Genomic DNA, 15,418 nt, shown 5'->3' with positions numbered 1-15,418 from the left:
TTTGCATATCTACGGCACGGCCGGCCGAGCGAAAGCGAATCAGGAGGGAGAGAAGCGGAGTTAGGGGCGGGATGGAAGCGTTGTGTGTGTGTAAGAGAGATAGAGACAAGGGACAGCGCTCAGAGAAAGTCCCGCCCACCTCCGGCTTTTTGAAGCCTCCTGACGGCGCGGCGCGCGTGTCCTAAAGGTGTATATCTTCTTTTACGCCTGCGCGTTGATAGCTGCAGGGAGATCTAGGGGCAAAGAAGGGTGGCTTAGTTAAGGCAAGGCAAGGAGTTTGCTTTGCTGGGCAGGAGGTGCTAGGTAGATTGTGGTTGATGCGTTAGAGGTGAACGCGGGGTCGGGGGACGACGACGGGGAGCTGCCCTGCCAATAGCGGTGTGCCCTCGCAGCCTCATGCCGCATCTGCGCTACACATTTAATTATTTTATTATTCCTACTCTTTATTAGGATGAGAGGAAGCGGAGTTGCGCAAAAGGTGTTGAAAAACAAACTTTTTGGAATTTCTGGTCCATAGTCTCTCCTCCTGGCTTTGGAGGCGCTAATACATCTCTTTGCCAAGTGTGCAAGGGAGCCAAGGTACCGCTCTGTGTCCCACAATGCTCAAAGTGGCACTACATTAGGGATGCTCTGAGAAATTTAAATGGTGGCTGGATTCAGCCTTCTTGTGGCCCGTGGCAGGCATCGGCAGTTTGCTCTACCAGGACACTTGTCGCTACCATGGACATAGCCAGGATTTTTGTTGCGGGGGGGGGGGCAGAACCAACATGATTGGTCAGTTATGTATTTCTATTGTTTTATTTGATCTGGGGGGGGGGGCAGCTGTGCCCATGGTAACTAACCAAGGATGCGAGGTGGTTAGGCCTGCTCCGTGGTAGAGCATCTGCTTTGCATGTAGAAGACTCCAGGTTCAAACCCCAGCATCTCTAGGGAGGGCTCAAAGAGACCCATCTGAAATCTTGTGAAGTGATACTGGCAATACTGAGCTAGATACAGTTCTGCCTGTGCTAACTGTTTTCATTATTCCAAAGTTTTATTCCGTTTGCCATCAAGATGCATGCCACTTGAATCAGTTGCTCTTTTGCATGACATAGCAGGGTGGGTTGGAAAGGAGAAGACTCACAGATGAGCTAGTCTGCACTGAAAAAGAGGTGACACAATCTCTCCCTAAAAGAGCACATAGAATCATTGAGTTGGAAGATACCCCGAGGGTAATCTAGTCTACCCCCCCTTGCAATGCAGGCATCTCAACTAAAGTGTCCCTGACAGATGACCATTCCCCCTTTGCTTAAAGACCTATAAGGAAAGAGAGCATGGGCACAGCCAGTTGGGGGGGGCAGGACTTTCGCTAGGGGGGTAGAACCAATGTGATTGGTCAGTTAGTTAAGAATTTCTATTGTTTTACTTGATGGGGGGCAGCTGCCCACTTGCCCCCCCTGCTACATCCATGAAAGAGAGTCCACTACCTCCTGAGGGAGACCGTTTCACTGTCTAAACAGCTGTTACTGTCAGAAAGTTCTTCCTGATGTTGAGTTGGGATCTCCTTTCTTGTAAACTGAAGCCGTCAGTTTGAGTCCTAATCTCCACTGCAGCAAAAAACAAGCTTGGTCCATTTTCCGTGTGACAGCCCTTAAGATATTTGAAGACGGCTCAGTATAAAGCAGTATAATATTGACTCAGTATAAGACAGTTTCCTGTGTTCCTATGCTGGCCAGCCTTTTGAGTGCCGGCTTTAAAAGGGGATAAGGCAAAATCCTGGAGAATAAAGTTATCAGTAGTTACTAGCCATGACAGATATATGATACTTCTAAGTTGCTGGAGGTCACAAGCAGGAGAGGGCTACTGCAGCTGTTTCCCTCCTACCATTAGGGTCCAGACCAGGATTTTCATACCAGGAAGCTGACTATCCTTGCAATCTATTCATAAGTAGACTAAAAGTATCGTAGTTAATAGGTTAAGCTGTCCAGTTTTAAATCCACAGTGCTCTGATTTATTGCGTACTGTATTCTATTTTGCCCTTTTGCTTGCTTTCCCCCTACGTTTTAAGAGACCAGCACATCCTTCTGAGATCTGGGAAGAGACTTGAGGTGTGTGGGCTGCTGCCTTTACTCAACTTATAAGAGAACCATCTGGGAAAAACAGGATGTGTTGGTCTCAATCCCTGGGTTTTCGGATGTTTGGAAGAATGCAAGCTCCTTTGATCTCCAAGTGGGATAAAACAGCTGGAAACTACCCCTGCCTGCCCCCAAGCAGTTTGTGTGTAGGTTGAACCAAAGTGTACAGGGTGAACTCCTCAGCAATTTGTTAAATTAATTGATTTGGTGCATCCCCAGTTCCCCCCCCCCTCCCTTTGGTTCTGGGGCTGTAGGTGACCAAAAGAAAAAGCGGGTGGCAACATCTACCAGAGTAAGATTCAACTGACAGTATTGCAGGCTGTTGTGTTGCAGCTGGGCAAGTAAGCCCCAGCCAGTTTAGCCAGTGGTCAGGCATGTTGCAGGTAGTAGTCCAAAACATCTGGAGGGTACCAACTTGGCTCCTCCTAGTCTGGATTTACTGGCAGTAGAAACTGCAGGAGGGTAGAAAGCTGTTGCACTCGTGTCCTGCTTATGGGCTTTTCAAAGGTATCTGGTGTTGACTGCTGTGAGAACAGGTTGTTAGACTAGATGGGCCTTTGGTCTGATCCAGCAGGCTTTGTGTTATTATGCTCTGCGGGGTTCCAGGCATGAGTCTTTCCCAGCCCTGCTTGGAGATGCCAGGGACTAAACCTGGGACTTCTTGCATGCAAACCAGGTGCTCTGCCACCTGGGGAACTATGCCTTGTTCCCCATCTTGTTGCCTAAGTGAATCATGTATTGTGCAAAGGATTCCCCCCATTCCTAAATCTAGTACTAATTAATTTAATGGCAAAGGGAGGTAGAGATAGAGACAATGGTGTGAGACATAAATCTACCCACTTTCTCTGTTTTGTGCAGTTTTGCAAATTTCCCTTAGCTGCCACATCTTTAAAATAACACATTGCCACAGTTCTCAGGAGCCACAAGAATGAGAAATGTGCTTTTCCTCTGGAAACCAATAGTTTCCTCTGTGCCACAATGTGAACTTTTTAGATCAGTCTTGGGTCTCAGTCCAGATGTTGTAACTCCTATCAGTCTCAGCCAGCTTAGCCAAAAGTAATGGGTGGTGGGAGTTATAGACCAACAAAATCTGGGGACCAAAGGTTGATGATGAATGCTGTGTAGAACCTTTTTGGCTCTGGAACACCAGGAAATATATCACACAGACAATTAAGAACTCAAGTCAGCTTTCTGCACATAATATTTATTAGAAGAACTGTTATGTAGAGATTAAACTTTTGGTTCAAAGAAAATAGGTTAGCAAGGACAATGAAGCAAAACATCTATATGACCTATATCTCCCTTCCCAAAGCAGCTTGCAGCGGTACGTGTCATTGAGGAAATAAAGCAATCAGTTAAACAGCTTCTGAAATCTTACTTGTTGCTTGATAAAAATGTGTGCTCTAAAGCCTGCAGAAAAAGAACTCAGCCTAGAAGTTAAATATTGACCATGGACTTCTAACAAAAGATCTTGCCCAAGTCACAAGGTTTTATTGCATGCTTGTGTACTAAGAATTGGTAATTTTCAGGAGCAGCAGGTATTTTAACTGGAGGCATATCTTTAAAACATATGAGGGGCATGTAAAGGAAAAATCTAATATCTCGAAACTTGAACATGAAAGATTTGATGAATACAGCAATTCACCATGCAAAGGTTTGCTGAAAACTCTGCAAGAGTTTTGCCTTAAATTTCTGCAAGAGTTAAGTAGCTATAGCCTGAGGCTCAAAATCAGAGGAAAAAAGTAGTTTAGGAGAAAAGGTCGTAAACATTTACCTGTGCTCCATGCTTTCTGGACACAGGTCTGGGTTTTCCAGGTCTGTGTCAAAGCAGTTATGTTTTTGTTTTGTCCCAATGCTTTCCCCAGGAAAATGTGTGTTTTACTACTGAATTAGAGCAATCTGATTGCCAGGTTTTCCTGGGGAAAGTGCCAGGAGGGAATAAATAACCTGGACCTGGAGATACCAGACCTGTGCCTAGAAATGAGGCACAAAAGGGAGTGTGGGTGAGCCCCAGCATATTTGCTTCATAATGTTGTAATGAGCCAGCCAAAACACCCTGGTGCTCGGCAGTACTTTTGGGCAGAGGTAGAGGGTCTCACTCAGCAGGGAAAATGACCAACCACTCTCTGAAGTGAAGGAATAGACATTACCATCTAAAAAGCCCCCCATGAGAAGACTATTATGTCTAGAGTCTAAAACGGTCGCCACTATTTTTAGGTGCTATAGTAAGTTTAATATCTTGAGTTAAGATGGTGATCTTATTAATTAGCAGCCACAACAAACACTAATATTCTACTGGAGCTCTCTCAACCAGGCAGGCACACACCCCTCACACTATTCTCCAGTGATCATCTCTAAACTCCTACCCCAATGTCTCTTGTAAAAAAAAAAAAAAAAAAAAAAAAATCCACATTACTATATGGATTTTTTTTAGTAACTGCCATGAATGACACCCATTCTGGTCAGTTTATCCCCAAATATCAACACTCTTCTTACTCCTTCCTTCAACTCTATGTACTTTCAGAGAGAGAGAAAGACAACCACCCGCACTACTTCATGATGATGGAAGCAGCGAGTGGGGGACCTTAAGAGTCTTTGTGGGCCCAGGTGAATCAAAGGCACTTTCACATCCAAAGATGACACTTTGGTGACCCTGGTCTAAAATTACCTAACTATACCACTGCATCTCCCAATATTTCACAAGTCAAATGAGGACATGCATGTGGACACAACCCTATTCTCACACCAAGAATGATGACACAAGGGAACACCTTTCATGCAGTCACTATTATGCACTATTGTGTAGGCCTGCCAGCTGTACATCTGTATGCATTTACCCTGTGAATAACCTGTTGAGCAGTTTGTATTTAAAAAAGAAGAAAAAGCTTAAGAATATTCAAACCCACAACAGAACTGAGGGCATTTACAGATTAGCTACAATGCAACTCAAACACATTCAGCAACATTTCATTTCCAGACAAGCAATTTTGGTGGAATGGAAGGAAAGCTACTGGATATATGAAGCTGTCCTATAATGAATGGGGACATGGGTCCTCTTAGCTCAGTAAATATCTGTGTTGCATGACAGTATTTGTCCAGGATCTTGGGATATGTTATCAATCACCTGCTGTTCATGATCCTTTAAAAACAAAACACCTGGAAATGGCAGAGTTCAACGTTATGCATATAAGGCATGTTTGAACTGAGCTACGCCCATTCTGTATGTGCCAAGGGTGGCTTGTTCCACATAGCTCCAAAAGAGGAAATGCATCATATGTGCACAAAAGGAACAGGTCACAGATTTGCATACAATTTGCACATGCTCATTTGTATGTCTAGCTACAAATTTAGAAAGAATTAATATAATAGAAATATTATAGCCTATTGGGGTAGACGGTGTGACCTGTGCCTGCTCAGTTCTGCTGTCAAGGTGCTGTTGATGGACTACTTCAAGGTTTCTGCAGATCTGCCTTCTTATAGTACTTTTCCTTTAAGCTTGGATCAGACAGTCCTTCAAACAGAAAGTTGCATTCTAGGACATATGGCCACCCTCCCAGGTGTGCACGTTTCCATGTTGATTTTGTTTAAAAGCACCCCAAAATCAAAACAGGATGTTTTCAGGCTGTCACTATTTTCAGGTGGAATTCAATGACATATCAGCAAATTCAGGCGGCACAATTAAATATGATTCAGCTCTCTCATGCAACAAACCTGCTTCCTACCCTCCACCCCCCCCAAAAAAATAACCTGCCCCCCCCCCCCCCAGTACTGATGGGAAGATGCATTGGAACATTCAGAATGACAATTGCCTGGTGTAACATTGTATAACTTAGCCACCAGAGACAAGATTTTTAAAGAGATTAATACCAGAAAATAAGAGCCGTCTCTGGAAGATAGGGACAATGTCTCCCCCTCTGCATCTCATTCAGTTTAGCACTTGGACAAGTTTATCAGAATGAAATGTGTCCCAACAAATCTTCTCAAAGACAAATGATCTGGAGGTGCTCAGCAGTTTATAATTTCCCAACACTCTTTTCTCTGACTGGTGACACTGGCTTTTTGTTCCTATTTTGGACCTGCCTGCCTGTTACTGGGTAGTAAAGTTAAATGAGTGAGTGTGAATTGCTTTCCCTAGGAAAAGGTGGCTAAAGAAGAGTAACATAAGAGCAGAGGAAGAACAGATGTTCGCTGGTCAGAAGGCAGTCAAATCATCCTGGCCCATGTGGGCTACGGTCTTCTCTTGGGTTAGGCTCTTCTGGCCGATGGAAATCTAAGAGAAAATTGGAGAATGAATGGACGTTAATGAACTGGTTAGGCAATGAACACAGCAAAGCAGTGGCACTCTGCAGAAGAAGAAGAAGAAGAAGAAGAAGAAGAAGAAGAAGAAGAAGAAGAAGAAGAAGAAGAAGAAGAAGAAGAAGAAGAAGCAGCAGCAGCAGCAGCAGCAGCAGCAGCAAGTGGTGCAAAACAGCACAGTGGCAATATACCACAGCATACAGGCAACTACTGCAAAATTGAGCTGCTGCCGCTGCTGCCAGTCAATAGCCAAAGATGGGGGGAGGCTGACAACCAGATTGGCTGCTACAGCAGAGCAGCCATAGGAATGTAGGAAGCTTACTTATCCTGAGTTAGACAGTCCATCTAACTCAGGCCCCATCCACACTTCCTCTTCTCCCACTGCTTTCCCCAGGGGAAAACAGCTCTTTAGCATTTAGCTGGATCAAATTCATGTTTCCTCCGCATTGACGTTTACTCTGATTCAGCACTACAGAGTGAGTTTTCCCTGGGGAAGGAGTAGGGCAATGCTTTTTCAGGCATGTAAGAAGTGGAAACATGGCTGAGCTCTCAGTATTGTCCCCCTTGGCTAGCAATGGCTCTCCAAGGTTTCAGGCAGGGAGACATTCCCAGCCCTACCTAGAGATGCTGTGGATTGAACCTGGACCTTCTAACTGCAAAGTGAGCTACCAGTGAGCTATGGCCCTACCTCCTGGAGGGAGGAGATATTAGAAGGGCAGACAAAGACTGGCAAGACCAGGGTTCAAATCCTTCCACTCAGCCATGGAGCTTACTGGGTGACTATGGCACAGTTACATACACTCAGCCTAATTCACCTCACCTGAGGATAAAATGGGCAAGAGAGAAAAGGATCACGTATACTATCCTGATTTCCCTGGAGGAAAGGAACTAGTAATAAGTAGTTTACGTGATCCAGATGCAGCTACATTATGCATCGCAGCCACACTGTGCCTGCATCATCGGTGCCAAGCATATTATTAGTATATAATTACAGCAGTTACAGTGACAATGACAAAACATATCATTAGCATTCCTAGAATGCCTTAACAGTGTTGAAAGTATCCCACATTCCTTACCTGTAACATCCGACAATGCAGGACATTATTATCCATATGTTGCTGATGTCAGGGACAGGGAATGTATCCAATGTTAATCATACTAAGAGTAGGCCCATTGAAATGAATGGCTATGACTGACTTAGGTCCATTAACTTCACAAAGCCATTCCCAAGTAAAACAACCCACTGAATTTAAAGTTAAGCTGAGGCGAAAAGAAAGAAGAAAAGAAAAGAAAATTCCCATTCCCACACCCACCTCACAAAAAATTAATATTCTGCCATTTTACTCCATTTTTTAAAGTGTGTATGTGTGTGTTTTGGCTGCCATTTAACTCCCACAATGTTTCAAAATGCAGCTAAGGCCAGGGCACTGTGAAGGGCGCAAAATGGTGACCTGACTGCCAATACAGTTGATCCTGCCGCTGCTAAGCCATGGATGTGTGTTTGCAGGAGGGAGAAGCTGTGCTATTGCTACCACTTACAGTAAGGTCTGCTCTGTAAGAAACTGTTGGAGAATTTACTGTATCCTGGGGGGGTGATTGGTTTTTGCAGGGTGATTGCAGGGTGGGATGTATCCTCCCTGCAAATTTCAAAAAAACTTTGAATAAAAAGGAGAAGGGAAAGAAACCGTTGGACAATTTTTCCTTCCCCTAATGAAATTCAGTGAAATGTCCCCTAAATTACTCAGCCTATAGATAGGGTGAAAAATTCCTATATAGACCACGTGTGTACAGAACTAGTTAAAAGTTATAGATAGGTAGATATAATCAGCAATATTTCTGTTTCGGTATTTAGCCTCTGCTAAATACCCTCTGTTTTTTCAACCATGGGTCTCATTCCAGATGCTGCAACTCCTATCGGCCCCAGCCAGATTAGCCAATGGAAAGGATGATGGGAGTTATAGTCCAACGTTGTCAAGGGAACCAAGGTTGAAGATCAATGCTGTATACTATACTACTGTATTTCCCTCCTCCTGTCCTCTACCTCTCCATCCCATTTTAATGCTTCAGAGAGAAGGCCCCACTCACTTAGAAGAGCCTCTCGTAGCACTTATCACAGTGGACAATGTCCCGGTGAATGAAGATTTTATCCAGGAGATCTCCCATTGGCTTGTGACAAATCCCACACTGTGGAGAGAGAAAGAAGAAATAGCTGCAATTGAAATATGCCAAAAAAAAAAAAAAAGAAGGATCTATACAGAAGAATCCCACACTGGTAGGGTGGCAGCATACAAAAGAAGATATTTATTCACACATCTTGGTTGGACAGGCAGCAAGCTTATTAATATTTTCAAATATTGCACATCAGTTATACAGCCACACAAAGAACAGGTGCTTGTGAAGATTCTGAAACACACCAAATGCTAAATTTCCTTGAATTATCATCTGCAGGAGGGATGGTGGAGACAGCTGGAAGATCTGCTTCCCCATCTTACACAGGAAGGTCTTCCCTTCTCTCTCCTCCACCCCGGTTGCCGAGCTTTCAGCTTTCAGCTGCTCTTTCTCCTTCCTCGTCCTTCTCTTCTGTCTGGGGCTGCCAAACTGTACCAGATACTGACAGAGCCCAGGGACCCATAGCAGATAATTAACTGTGTAACCAATACCCTACTTTTGTGCCTGGTCTTGGTGTGGTGAAATAAAACATCTTGATATTTGTATACTATTGTTTTCAAAGGTTTCCAATTAATAAGTGTGAGGTGGTTCCCATATGATATAACCTCCCCATTTATTCCCTTGCCATATAGATCCATACGCATGTCTTGTGGCAAAAAGAGGGACCTACCCGGAAGCAGTACTCATGGCAGCAGATTCTGAGGTTCTCAATGGTTATCTTAGCACAGTTGCGGATCTCACGGCCACAATAAGTGCAGATGTCTTCAGTTGGCCTGAAGTAAAGGAGGAGGAGGACTTAGGAATGCATATAAGGGGAATGGGTTAACCACCACCAACTTGCCCATCAAGTGTCACTGCTCTTGACTGAAGCCTTCCTCTTGACTGATTTAAGTGAACAAAAACAAACATCAGGAGATCTGATCCTCAGTTGTCCACAATGCTGTATTTTTCTTGCCTTCCCTACACAAGGCCATGGAACTCATAGCCTCTACATCTAAACAACATCTTGCATTTCCCCAGATTTCCTGCTTTTCCAATTTTGTGCAAAAGTTTTTTTAAAATCTAAATCTAGTGCAAGAAAGAAGAAAAAAATGCATGAGAAAAAAGAGGAAAATAACTTTGTGTGAGCAACCCAATAGGCTCCTTATATAAAAACCTTTTTTAAAAATTGCCCCTTAGTTCCAAAGTATGTAATGTCCCTTTGTAGGAATTATCACTTGGACATTGTAATTATTTGTTATAATGAAGCTTTCCAGGTTGACAAACGGTCCTACCTTTTCGGGGGGCTGCTATTCAGAAAGCTAGCACTGCTATAGCTTGTCCTCTCCAGTTCAGACAAATCAGCCAGGCTGCGACTGGGGGATGAAGGTAAGAATAGAACATTACATGTACAACTTAAGGGTTAATTATTTTAGTGTTAAAGTCATCTAGCCAAGAAGGGGACAGGTGGAGGTGTCACTTAGCAAGTAGGCAGAATGGCATGATATTTGCTGAGGTAGCACATGCCCTGATTGGCTGTGTAGTTCTGAGGGAGCTTTTCCTCTGTAGGCTTGGTTGAATGTCTCCCTGCTATGTACAAACCTCTCTGTTCTTTTATCCTTAAACTATAGCCTGTTTTCGTTCAGTTTTCCTCATTGAAGTGTGATCAGGATTTTCTCTCTCTCTGGACCCTATCTGTGTTATTCAAGTGACTTTGCAATCAAATATTGCATACGAGGAGGATCATTTAAATACACAAATATTTATAGATTGCAAGGAGCAACACTGAGAGATTATGGCAGACTGAGAGAGGTTGCTTTTATGCTGGAGTACCCAATGTCCTGGAGGCTTTTCCATTTTGAATTAAAATGGATATCCCACACAACCTTTATTACAATGCTATTCTATAATGTTTACTCACAAATATAGCCACCTTCAGTGAAAGGTCCTCTAACATTAATAAAAAGGTTTCCTGTTGGAAACTCTCTGTTGACCACAGCAGAAAGATTACTAACTGCCTCATGCAATAGCCTTTCTTAATTCTTCAGTGTCCTACTATTTTACTAAATAGAAAAGAAAAGGGAACAAGAGTGGAAATCATTATTTAAAGCTGTCCCCCTGTAGGACAGGACACTGAGCCAATTAAGACAAGCTTTTCAAGGGTAATTCATTTCTAGTCTCCCACCCAGGATCAATAGGATAAAGAGTGGCAAACCGGGAACCTTTAATTAAAGGCAAAGGAGCCCCCTAAAGCCTCAATAGCAACTTTTCCTGTTGACACTGGCTGCGTTAGTGCAGTAAGATTTGCATCTTATTGCACCCAAACATAAAATGTCATAAATCAGAACTGAAAAAGCACTGGTGAACAATACAGAAAGCACTGGTCTGCAATGGCCTAACACTGATATTGTCTAGATGCTCTGCTAAAAGTTAGTGAACAAAGGATGGTAATTCCAAGGCAGGCTGTAATTTGGAAACATCCAGGGGAAGTCAGAGATATTTCTGATTTCCCACATAGATGCTAGCTCTCCAAAGCAACTCTTTGCTTCATCCCCTCCTATATCCATGCCTTTTCTCATCTACTACACCATCAAATTTGGGTGAGCTATCTGAGGCATCTTCTGCGTGTGTGGGACCATTTTTGGGGTCATCAGAGCCAAAGTAGCCAAAGGCAAACTAACAAAACATTTTGCACACAGATTTATTCATACATAAAAATGGTATATGTTTACATGCTGCAGAGGCAATCTTAGATGCACCCATCCACTCCATATTTCATTCCCTTACCTATTGTAACGTGGTGAGGATGACAACTCTGTACTGTTGACTGATTGCTTCACGAAGAGAAGGCCTTTGCTAAAAATGGCAAGAAACAGATTTTGAACAGGTTGTTTTATACATCTGTCTATCTATCATTTGTCTATCTATGCATGCCTGGCATGCTCTGGTTCATGGGGTCACGAAGCGTCGGACACGACTAAACAACAATATCTATCATCTATCTATATCTATCTAATCTATCATCTATCTATATCTATCTATCTATCTATCTATCTATCTATCTATCTATCTATGATCTGTCTATCATCTATCTATATCTATCTATCTATCTATCTATCTATCTATCTATCTATCTATCTATCTATGATCTGTCTATCATCTATCTATATCATATTATTTCTATCCATTTTTAATTGTTTTTAATGATATTTTTTCTATGTTTTAGCAGGGGGGCAGGTTCCATCTGTAAACCACCTCAAGGTGGAAGTGGAGTATAAATATTTGTAGAAGTAGAATAACAAAGTTTACTTCAGATAAGACAGTCTAAGAGTCTGTGATATACAGTGTTTAGAGCAGGCATGTCCAAAGTCCATTTTGGGGGCCTAATCTAGCCTGCTGGTTGGTTTAATCCGGTTCAATCCAAAAAAAAAGGTTGGCCCTTTGGTCGGCCCCCACGGCCCTTCACTTCATCAAATCTGACCCTCTTTGAAAAAAGTTTGGACACCACTGGTTTAGAGAGTGCCAGACAAGGAGCAGGAACAGCCACATTCAGATCCCTAGCTAAGCCATGAAGGTCACTAGAGGGGTGTTCCAATGAATCCCCTCATGGTCTGAAAGCATGTGTAAAGGGCACATGAGGTTGCAATGAATAACCCTTGCCTGCCCTTGCTGATGATGCATGCAGCAGCCTTGCTGTATGTTTGGTGGCAGTGCAAAGGGGCCATATATGGCTACCGATGAATACTACTACTACTACTACTACTATTATTATTATTGTAAGAATAATTTTTTATTAACCGACCAATCACATCAAATCAAACCAAATTACATAAATTCCAAATTACACAGCCGAATTTTAAATTTTTGTTGGGGGTACCCATATTTCAAGTTCCGAAGGGGATCCAATCAACTTCTTGCTTCTTACTGCTGGTTTAATGTCCACAAATCTAACCTTATGATGTTCACAGTACTATCCAGTCCTTTCTTATTATTTTTCCACATCTCTTGTTGTTATTTTCATATATTTTTCCTTTCTCTTTGTGACCTCTGATAGTCTCCGCAATCTGGTTAGAACAGTTTGTAATCCTGCGTGGATGTTAATTTTTTTATCCAGTAGCCATATCCAGACATTTTCCATATAACATCACTTCCATACATCAAAACAGTCTTAGCGTCATTAATCTTCACCAATCTGCCTCCTCTGAGGAGATTCACTAGGAATGCAGTCTGAAAACAAATCCGTTCTTCCTCCCGGCTATAAATCCTTTGGCAAGATGGCGACTTCGAATTAATTGCTGCGCCATTCCCAAAAGCTCTTATTGCTTCTCGGTCTCCATAAAGCATACTTTTGGTTAAAGTTTATCTCCACACAGACCATAATCATCCTGCTTGGGTCAGTTCAACCGACGGTTCTAATGAGGAAGGGTTCTTGTAAATCACATAGAAGGAAAGTAAAAAAGGTTCCCCCCCCCCCATTCAGCCCCGTTGTCAACATACCCAGCCTTTGGTGTATCTTCATCGTAAAATATTCCTGTTTCTCCAGCCCGTCGTCTTCTTTCGCATACGTCACTTAAATTAGCAAACTTCACTCCCCTTCTTCACTTGAAATATGTGCATTTGCTTCTTTTGTAATTAATTATTCCAAATTGCTGCAACTAGTGCGCGATCAGAGACAGCGTCCAGGAGAGCCGATGTCCACACGGGGGCATTCTGCCTAGGGCCCTCACCCCCTTCTTTCGAATTAGGGGATGATTTATGGGCACAGCAGGCAAGGGCAGTGTTCCCCATTTCCTTGGGGCAACAAGGGAGGCTGCCTACTCCCATAACAGCCTCTTAATTACCCCGTGTGGGTCGGAGAGATGGTATTGTCGGCCATCTTCTGATGCACCCCCTAGTGGCCCCCCTATTATTATTATTATTATTATTATTATTATTATCATTGCTGTTGTTAAACCTATAGCCTGCCTCTCCTCCAAGGAACTCAAGGTGGCATACATGTTTCCCCCCATTTTATCCGCACAACAACCCTGTGAGGTAGGTTAGGTTGAGAGGATGTGGCTGGCTGAGGTCCACCCAGTGAGTTTCAAGGGTGAGTAGGGATTTGAACCCCTATCTCCCAGATCTCAGTCCAGTACTCTAACCTCTGCACCACATAGACTCATGCATGCTGGACTCCTCCACAGTGCCATATTATGGCTGGTGGAGGGCTGTTTGAAGGGTGAAGCTAGCCAGTGCAACCTCCTCATGAGCCCTTCTCAGGTGACTCTGGGCTAGCCATGACCTCTCTCAGGCTGGATCTAGACACATCAAAAAAGTGATTCAGTTAAACACATTGTAGACTTCATACAGGGAAATCCCGTAGGTGAAAAACGGGACTCCATAGCGCTTTATCTTTACCAAAGTAGCTGAGTCCTCAGTCTAATCTACCTGACAGAGTTGTAGTGCCAAATCAGTTTAGGAGAAAGGGGAACTTGTATAATATCCTGATCTCCTTAGAACATAGAGATGAAGGCAAGATTCTGGAAGTGCAGAAATGAAGGCCACATTCTGGGAACCACTAAGCAGTTCTGTCACTGTATTAATGTCACAGGCAGTGTACAATGACTTGTGGGAGTGTGTAGCCATGAAAACTAGCTTCCTCTTGACCTCCGCTTTTTACCTTGATGTGGTGGGGTCTGAGTCATAACCAGAGGCTGAAGGATTCTTAAGCCGAGAGGAAGCTGCCGCAGCCCTCTCATCTGAATTCCTGTCAAGGGAAAGGAAATTAGATAAGCAGCACATCTAATTAGATGTCAGCTCAGGGGCATGTGTTAGAGAAGGGTAGACAATCAGAGTTGCATCCCTGCTGTATCCCCTCATTGCCTGAGCAGCCATCAATGAATGTTTGGTACAAGGGCTAGGTGTAGAGAGTCCAAGAAACATCAGCACCAGTCACCTCCACAACATAAATTTAAAGCACATGGCTTCCCACAAAGAATCAACGGAACTGTAGATACAGGGAACCTCATGGAGATACAGTTCCCAACACTATGAACAAACTAGGGCCAAATATCTGTGCCAGCAACCATATATTTAAAGCTTTGGCAGGTTGCTATGGGTGAATTACAACCTGTTTAACCACCTCATCTTTACCTTCTGATATCTGTGTCACAGATGTCCTTATAGAAAGGCACCCTGTGGCTCCTTGGGGAGCCAATTATTGGGCCATCTCTGAAGGGGTAGTAGGACATACTGGGAAGAAACAGATATATCAGTGTTAGCAAAACAGCAAGAAATGTAAGAACAAATGAGATGACGCCTTTTATGGGTTGTCTCTAAATAACCAAAGAGAGCTATCAAAGTACATGTGCATTATTAAAAACACCCATTCCTACATTTTAAAGAAATTAAGGCCCTTGTTTTGATCCATACATATACATTTTTATTCATTATGCAGATGCCCCTGTTCCTTTCGGATTAACCTTTAGTTGTTCCAGTAAAATATGCTTTGCCTTTTGCTTTGTGCTTCTAAAGCACATTAAGCTCAGTTCGTGAACATGTTTCTCTGACAATAGTCACCACCAACAAAATATGGCACTGCATAATGCTCCTGGAAGCCAGCCATGTCCTTTTCCAGGACACTGCTTCCCACCCCCACAATTTCCCGTTCTTTTCCCCTAACAAACCAGCCAGTATTCCATGATCACTGAACATGCTAAGTCCCCATTTGCCCATTTTGGATTACCTCACCCCTACGTTAGAGGATTTATTGTACTTCTATAAACCTTGATGTTCCCTCAAGCCTAGAACTAACTATGATGGCTATTATCTGCTTCCACTGTCAAAAGGCAGTGTGTTTCTGAATTCCCGTTTCTGGAAAC

General features: G+C 43.2%; 1 protein-coding gene across 9 annotated transcripts in view; it reads right to left on the bottom strand.

The window, feature by feature from the left end:
* Nucleotides 1-3,302: 3,302 nt before the first annotated feature.
* The window catches only part of ZNF185 (zinc finger protein 185 with LIM domain), a 70,464-nt gene continuing 58,348 nt past the window's right edge, over nucleotides 3,303-15,418 (bottom strand). For 8 of the 9 annotated variants that reach the window (XM_080991247.1, XM_080991244.1, XM_080991245.1 and 5 more), the window contains 7 exons: nucleotides 14,691-14,789; nucleotides 14,218-14,304; nucleotides 11,346-11,414; nucleotides 9,854-9,934; nucleotides 9,250-9,352; nucleotides 8,496-8,594; nucleotides 3,303-6,384 (listed from right to left, as the gene is read on the bottom strand). In XM_080991247.1, coding sequence (XP_080847373.1) covers nucleotides 8,496-8,594; nucleotides 9,250-9,352; nucleotides 9,854-9,934; nucleotides 11,346-11,414; nucleotides 14,218-14,304; nucleotides 14,691-14,789 — 538 coding nt within the window. In that variant the 3' untranslated portion in view covers nucleotides 3,303-6,384. The remainder of the gene's footprint in view (nucleotides 6,385-8,495; nucleotides 8,595-9,249; nucleotides 9,353-9,853; nucleotides 9,935-11,345; nucleotides 11,415-14,217; nucleotides 14,305-14,690; nucleotides 14,790-15,418) is intronic. The other variant, XM_080991250.1, reaches the window with a different exon arrangement.

This window comes from Podarcis pityusensis (genome assembly GCF_964106645.2).
Source record: "Podarcis pityusensis genome assembly, chromosome: Z".
NCBI classification, from domain to species: domain Eukaryota; kingdom Metazoa; phylum Chordata; class Lepidosauria; order Squamata; family Lacertidae; genus Podarcis; species Podarcis pityusensis.
The sequence above is the reverse complement of the archived record's forward strand: the minus strand, read 5'-3'. Positions and strand labels throughout refer to the sequence as shown.